The sequence below is a fragment of the Ammospiza caudacuta genome, chromosome 12, assembly GCF_027887145.1.
Source record: "Ammospiza caudacuta isolate bAmmCau1 chromosome 12, bAmmCau1.pri, whole genome shotgun sequence".
In the NCBI taxonomy this organism is placed as follows: Eukaryota; Metazoa; Chordata; class Aves; order Passeriformes; family Passerellidae; genus Ammospiza; species Ammospiza caudacuta.
The window spans coordinates 7,437,123-7,444,564 of record NC_080604.1 but is presented as its reverse complement, the minus strand read 5'-3'; the positions used below and the strand labels follow the sequence as shown (position 1 = coordinate 7,444,564).

At 44.6% G+C, this 7,442-nt stretch overlaps 1 protein-coding gene across 2 annotated transcripts in view; it reads right to left on the bottom strand.

Moving 5' to 3' along the window:
* Positions 1 to 914: 914 nt before the first annotated feature.
* LOC131563049 (musculoskeletal embryonic nuclear protein 1) overlaps positions 915 to 7,442 on the bottom strand; it is a 40,746-nt gene continuing 34,218 nt past the window's right edge. The window contains exons 9-11 of one of the 2 annotated variants that reach the window (XM_058812917.1): positions 3,178 to 3,193; positions 1,457 to 1,573; positions 915 to 1,259 (exon numbers count right to left, since the gene is read on the bottom strand). In XM_058812917.1, the coding sequence (XP_058668900.1) occupies positions 1,153 to 1,259; positions 1,457 to 1,573; positions 3,178 to 3,193 (240 nt within the window). In that variant the 3' untranslated portion in view covers positions 915 to 1,152. Of the gene's footprint in view, positions 1,260 to 1,456; positions 1,578 to 3,177; positions 3,194 to 4,281; positions 4,508 to 7,442 lie in introns of those variants that run through there. The other variant, XM_058812916.1, reaches the window with a different exon arrangement.

Genomic DNA, 7,442 nt, shown 5'->3' with positions numbered 1-7,442 from the left:
CGCCCACAGAGGTTCCTCTGTGTTTTAGCACAGATATCCAGCTGAGAGGAAACACTCTGGGGTTTGGGAGAAAACAGGTCTGGTGTTTAATGCAGTAAATTAAGAAGCAAACAGCATTGAAAAAAAGCCAGCTCCCCCTCAGAGTGTGCTGGTGTTGTACAGAGACACTCATTGGATTCTCATGTCCACGGTAAGGCAGGACATGGCGGCTGGGTCTGACACCCCACTTCTCCTTAGATCTAGTGGGACAGGAGGAAAAAGCCACTGGGTAACGAGCTGAAATCCCTCACTCGGTGCTGGGGCACTCTGAAAGCCGGGCCTCTGTCCTCACAGCTGAGCTACATAAAGGGAAATCATGGCATTGCTGCCCAGAAGGGTGTGAGGGGAGAGATATGGGGGAGAACTGTGAGGGAAACTGTGAGGGGAGAGTCATGAGTGGCAAACCGTGAGGGCAACTGTGAGGAAAGAGCCGTGAGGGGAACGCCGTGAGCGGGAACTGTGAGGGGAAACCGTGAGGGGAGAGCCGTGAGCGGCAAACCGTGAGGGGAACTGTGGGGGGAGAGCCGTGAGGTGGAAGCTGTGAAGGGAGAGCCGTGAGCGGGATCTGCGAGGGGAGCGCCGAGAGGGGAAGCCGTGAGGGGACAGCCACCACCCTGTGCCATGCCGCCACCGTGAGGGCCCTCGCCAAGGTGTCGCTGTAAGCAACACAGTTCTGGGCGAAGTCTCCAGGTTTCTGTGCTGCCCCTTTGATCAGCTCCTCCTCAGATCCCCTGGTGTGAAGAAATTACACTGACACTGTGTCATCAGGGTATTTTTAAATTGCATTTGACAGACAAAATCATTGCCTGTAGTGCCAAAGTGCCCACGGAATTAATCTGAGCCCCAAGTGAAATGAGTCACCACAGTGTGCCAAGCTGAGTCCAACAACCTTTTTTATTAAACAATTATAGCAAACATTATCCAATATATAGAAAGAAAGCATGTAATAAAAATGAACATGGAATTTTACTCTTTGACATGAGTATTTTCACTACTTAAGGACTTACAGTAGAAATTAGCTACTTGAGTCTACAGTGACTTTAGTGCAAGGAACAGAAAACATTTGAAAAATGTTACAACAATCATTTTGGTGAGTCATGTCCAGGTCCACCCTCAGCCAAAGACGCTCTTGGCTGGCTCATCCTTTGGTTTCTCAAAGACTGTTTCACCCCCTGTCCGAGCCCCGCTGAATATGGAAGGTGCTGCAGAGCCCATTTGTTCTTAGAAAAGAAAACCAGGAGAGACAATCAGTGAAATACCACCCGAATTCAAGGGAGTCAAATTAGTGCTGCTGAAATACACATATACATTTGATAAATACTTCACTTGTCCACCAGATGAGGAACCCTTTTACTTGAAAAGGGCAATTAAGTCAATGTTTTACTCTGCTTAATTGCTTCCAGTCAAGGAGACTTACCACACTGCCTCATCACTTGGTAGGTCTTAGATTTAATTTCCTGGTTTTTGGCAAGGTTTCCTCTGGCTCCTTTGAGGTCTTCTTCCTTCACTGGAGGACGCTTCTTTTTCACAGGGGCTGGCTAAGAAACAGACCCACACATCAGTATTTTGTTTTCAAAGCACAGGGAACAAAGCTGCCTCCACCCAAAGGCTACAACATACAGAGTTGCTAACACAACATTTCACCTATTTCAGTTCTGAAATTACATACTCAACTACTTCAGATCTTCCCATAATCACAATTCCACTGCCCTTCTCAAAATCAGCTACCATTCTTACCGCTCTGAAATTGTCTTTTTATTGTACAGCCTTTGAAAGAGCAATGAAAGAGCAACTTAATTTAAAAAAAAATCGTAGATTTTCTCTGTCCACCCCTACCAGCTTATTCTGCAAGTATTGATTGGTAATTCAAGAACCTGCCCAATATTTGGAAAGGAAAAATCACTTTATTACTAAATTTGGATTGTGTCTACTTACTAATTCTTTGGGAAACTGGTCAGAGAGATTCCAAATCTGGACTTGGCTTAAGTTCAAATAAACACTTGACCCATGGTTGATCATCTTAAATTTAAGGAACAAAAGGATCTGAGCATTCAACAGGGCTCTCTACTGAACACATCTAAAGCCCTGGATTTGGAACCCAAAGAAGGAGAAGGAAACCTAATACAGAAACAGATGCATCATCAGGTGGTGCTCTGCTAAAGCCAAGTACTAATCTGTTCACAGTTTATTCCACTACAAGGAAATAGGGATACCATTGCTTCATCAGCCTACCCCATCTTTAAATTACTGCCCAGTCAGACACAACCCCACTCTGCAGCAGCCAACACCATAAGCATTCCTCCATCAGTTTATTATTTCATGGACAGATTTTCAATGTCCCACCAGGTAGCCCTCATGGCAAGATTCAGGGGCACAGGGATATGATCAAGAGGAACAGAAGACCCCCACACTCCAACTCTAATAGATTTGCACACTGAAAGATCAACAACAAACTTCTCTGACCATCACTACATACACAGGGCTTCTGATATTTGGGTTCTGGCACTGGTGGAGCCCACTCAGGCACTGCCTGTGAGGGTAAAAGCAGTTGTGGAGGGAAACAAATCCCTCGAGGCTGGAGCAGCGGGTCCCAGGGAGCCTGCAGAGACAGTGCCTGCATGGCTGGCTCCTGGATGGGTGGGCTGGCCCCACTGGAGCCTTCAGCACGATTTCTGCCTGCTGCAAATTCCTGGGAACGCTCAGAATAGCTCACTGTCAATGCCACTCACATGTGTTGTGGGAAACAAAACATTTACGAGATCTCTGGGGAAAACACTCATGAGTAGCCAAAGCAAGCGAGGGGAAAGGGTGTCAGCAAACCCTTCAAAATTCACAACACCTCGTGCATGGCTGTTCAGCTGGTGAACCAAACATCCCCACAGCCAGGAGTCACCTGTCCTTCCGGAATGACAACTGGCACATGATGGCAACAGTCCCTCATGCCCATGGCACGGTCCACAGGCAGCCAACCCAGGAAGGGGAAAAGCCCCTTGCTTTAAGAGCAATGTGAAATCTGCAAGGATCCTTCACTCATTATTGGTAACAGACACTAACTGTGAGGCTTCTACCCACTGGGCCAAGGGAATTCCTGGGGAAAGGGTGAGGAAAGGTGGCTCTTGGCATGCAGAAAGATACAACCAGGCTGAGCAGAGCTCTTGAATGTCACCCAGTTATTTTAAAATAAACCATCTCATGCTTTGATCACAGAGGATTTTCCAGCAGGACAGTTGCTGTGGATTAGTTGGCCCCAGCTGAAGAGCAAAGCTGGTGCACAGAGAGGTTACGGTGAGCCAGGGCCAGCAGCTGCCACTGTCACAGCCCCACCACTGCTAACTGCTGCCAGAATTTCTGAGCAGGGGCTGCAGGAGCCATTCCTGGCACGGGAGTGCAGCCTGTGCTTTATCTCCTCCTGTCACAAGACAGAAAGTGCTACTTTACAAGACATACAACTGGGTTTTAAGTGCTATTTTCTTTGGAGGAAAGAAAATCAGCTGAACTGAGTTACTCTCTATGGCTGAAGAACTGTGCTCTCCTACTCTCTCTGTGTTCCTACTCTCCATCACACTACTCCTGTAAAACTAATGCTGAGGAGAGCTCTGCCAGGCACACACAGCTTGTGATGCAAATGTAACATTTACCTGAAACCTCACCATTTCTGAGCTCGTTTCAAGAGCACTTTGAAACACTGACTAATTGGGGCATGCATTAAAGACAAACCAATAGTTATAAAATCAATATAAAAGTATTCATTTTATACAAAATTTCAGTCTCAAATATCTTATCCTAACCCTTAGAATTTTCAGTCCCACTCTTTTCTCCTGCATGTTAATGCACTAAGCTTTACACAGCGACATTTCAGCACAGCCACCTCTTTGCAAAACAGAATTTCAGAATCACTGTCTGAGAAAGTGTGTTAGAAAGGCAGAGATTCCTCCATCTGTGAAACATCCCAACACAGGGCAGGGGAAAGGATTTTTCCCTTTCTACACAAATAAAAATATTTAAGGTAAACCAGAACATTTTAAAGCTAAATTAATTAACCATGTAGAGAGCAGCTGCTTTCCTTTCTAAGTATGCATTTGTTAAAATATTTTAATCACACAAGTCACAGAGCAGTAAAGCTGAATTCACTGGCTAACGGGAGGAACTCGCTAATAAGCTTTTCCAAGCACAGCATCCAAACCAGCAGCAGGTTTGCCAGGCGCTGCTCCGAGGGCTGGCAGCGCACAGATGTCCCCGTACCTGTGACATAACTGCGGTGCTCCCTCGCTGAAATCCCTCCCAGGTCGTTCCCGACTTTGATTAAATCCAGCCCGTGAGCTCTGCGAGCGCCTGTTGTTTTCCTGGACTTATATAGAGCATCCGAGTGAAGTCAGGGGCTGGCTCATGTTCCCGCAGCAGCGCGGGATGATTCAGGTCGGGGCAGGCTGTTGCTGTCCGAGGTTTATTCCTGGCGATGACTCGGGCGTGCAGCATTCACCGCGCCGGGCTGACGGGGGCAGCTGCGGCAGCGGTGAACCGGGGTCCCGGCAAAAACGCTGCCCGGGGAGTCCGCTGGGGAGCTATTTACAGCTTTAAAAGGCAAAATGTTGTTATGGACACAAAATTGACTCTGAACTCTCTTGGGGGGAGGGAGGGGAAAAAAAGAGTGGGCATTGCTTTCCCAGCATAACAAAAATATGTGTTCTCTAAAGATGATGCAAACCTGAAGTCCAAAGCATAACTGCGCCCTGAATCACTTGAGCACAAGGATCTTTAACAGGAGAGTGTTTCATGTCTTTTGGAAAGCTAATATAGTAGGTATGGTTTTACCCTTACAGCTCTATCTCTGATCATGCTCCAGTACTGGCTCTTACACAACTGAGAGAGTAAAATCACCTTCTACTTCCAGCACTATCAGCAAGTTTAACCATTTCACCCACATCTGTACAGTAATAGCTTACTCAGACACGGATAAACTCGGTGTTCCCCACTGTACTTGCTGACAGCAGGAAACCCTTTCTCAGAACTTTTAATATTTGTTCTCTAAACAATTTTTTAATTAAGTAAAGCCCTGCCATCTCTGAGCATGAGTTCTATTTTTCAATACTGGGAGAGGTTTGAGTAGGAGAATGCTTCCCTTTTGGTTTTTTATATGAAATTTTTACATAAATAAAAAAAAAAAAATCAGCTTCTGTGACTGCACTCAATACCTACAAAGAACCAAGACTCCAGCCAGGTGGGTTAATGTGAGAAGGGCAGGCATAGCAGACCTCCAAACACCTTCGACTAGAGAGATCAACTGCTGTAGTGGTAGAAATCTGCCCTAGCCTTTCCTCAGGCTCTGCCAGTGCTTTTAGGGTACAGAGAAGCACAAGAGTAACAAAAATTTGTTTTTCACTATGAAAACATGACATCAAACCACAGCTCCAGCGCTGTACGAGCAGGACTGTGGGATCTGTTGGCTATGAACTACTCCCCAGGCCTCCCAATGCCCAAACTGCCTTTAAGCTGAACTCTTTCCAGGCCTGAGATCTTCTCCTTTATTGGGGGAATTATTTGTAGGCTAAAACGCAGCTTGGATGTTATGCCCTTAGCTATTCCCTAGCTTTATTTTCTATTTTAAACCCATGCCTTAGTAATGCTTAGAAGAAGCATTTCTGCAGAGCAGCAGTGCCCTTAGTAGGCCAACAAAACAGAAGAATAAAACATTGACCTTAGAAAAAACAGATTTTTTTTCTATTGTACAAAGCAACAGTTCTCTACTAAGATGTTTCTCTACAGCCCCACAAGCGTCACTATTCTATTATGACAGCAAAATAACATTCTGCGTGTTTAAAGCAAATATTTAGAATTCAGGACACCGAACTATTATTTTCCCTTCAACTTTCAAAATTGTTTCACTTAATTGGTACTGCATATTCCTCACTCAAAAGCAACAGAGTTGTGCTTTCATAGCAATTTAATCTATACAAACAAAATCTAACCACTCATACCTTGCTTGCCATTTGGGGCAGGTGAATTGCTTAGAGAGGCAGGCAGCACATCCTGGGGTTTCTAGAACATCCCCAAAGCCTGGAGAGTTCTGTTCTCTTCAATTCCATTTCCTAAACCAGCACAAACATATTCTTGCATAGATTATGGGCTATTTTTCCTCACAAAGAACCCAGCCTAAATCAACAGTTACTTAAATTTTAGAGTAGACATCCTGTTCACCTGGTTGAGGTCCTTGAGATCTGTTAAATGGTACATAAATGACAATGGAAAAAAAATGGCTCATTTATCCAACAGTGGCTATTAAAAATACAAGTTGTAAACTTCCACCGTACTAGGAATTGTGGAAAACTCCTTTGCTGGAGGAATGGTTCCAACTAAAATATGGCAATGACCATAGAGAATTAAGTGAATGTACACATGGCTGCCACTGTGGTCTCCAAATGTCAGGGAAGATTTGAATTCTCCAGGAAAGTGCTAACAACCTCTCAGGGGGCTGCCACTTTAGGTAGAGTGAAGATTATACTCTGAATTCCCTGAATGGGTGCAGTGAGTGTGGGGCTGCTTGGATGTGGCACGTGGAACGTATGAAAATAACAGGGAAATGTCACAGAGGAGTTACAGAGGCAGAGTTGGGTCCATCCTGTTCAGTTTCTAAAAAAACCTTCCTCAGGAAATGGATCTGAGAGGAGCCTGCAAGGATTCTTAAACTTGTAAACAAAATTTGCAGCTTAAGAACAATGGCTCTTCCCAATCAAATGGGACTTGCCATTAAGGTAAATAAATATACTGAAATTAAAATCAACATAACAGGGTGCACAATTAGAGCTGAAGTTAAACTCAAGTAGCAGAATCTGCTTCCCAGGAGAGGACACCACAGACACTGAAACACAGGCACTTTGAAACAGAACAAGTATAAAACAAGTGTACAAATCTGTAATAAGTCAGACTTTATTGTAAACCATTATAATGTAATTACATCAGATACCCTTAAAAGTTTAAGGTAACACCACTGATTAAACAATATGGTCCAAACAGAGGGCAGCAGAATACAGCTGTTGGTTTTGCTCACATTGGCTATACTCTGAATTTACTTACAAACAAACTCCACATTCAGTTTGAGACGGATACCCACACAAGACAAAAACACCTACAAAAGAGTCCCTTTTTTAAAGATACTGCAGTTTTACTTTGTAAAACCATAGTAGTCATTTTCAGTAATTGAACTGGAAACTTCACCTAAAAAAGTTTGCACGCCTATGCTGTAGATGTACTCTGACTTGGTGTGGCTGAATTTATTAGCTTTCACTACTGGTTTCTCCTGTAAAAAGCACAGCAAAGTTGCAAACACGGGTTAGTCAAGCACAGTGGCAGAGATTCCTTGTGATGCTCAGCTCTGAGCAGAGCGGGAGAGCCCAGGCCCCCCTCCC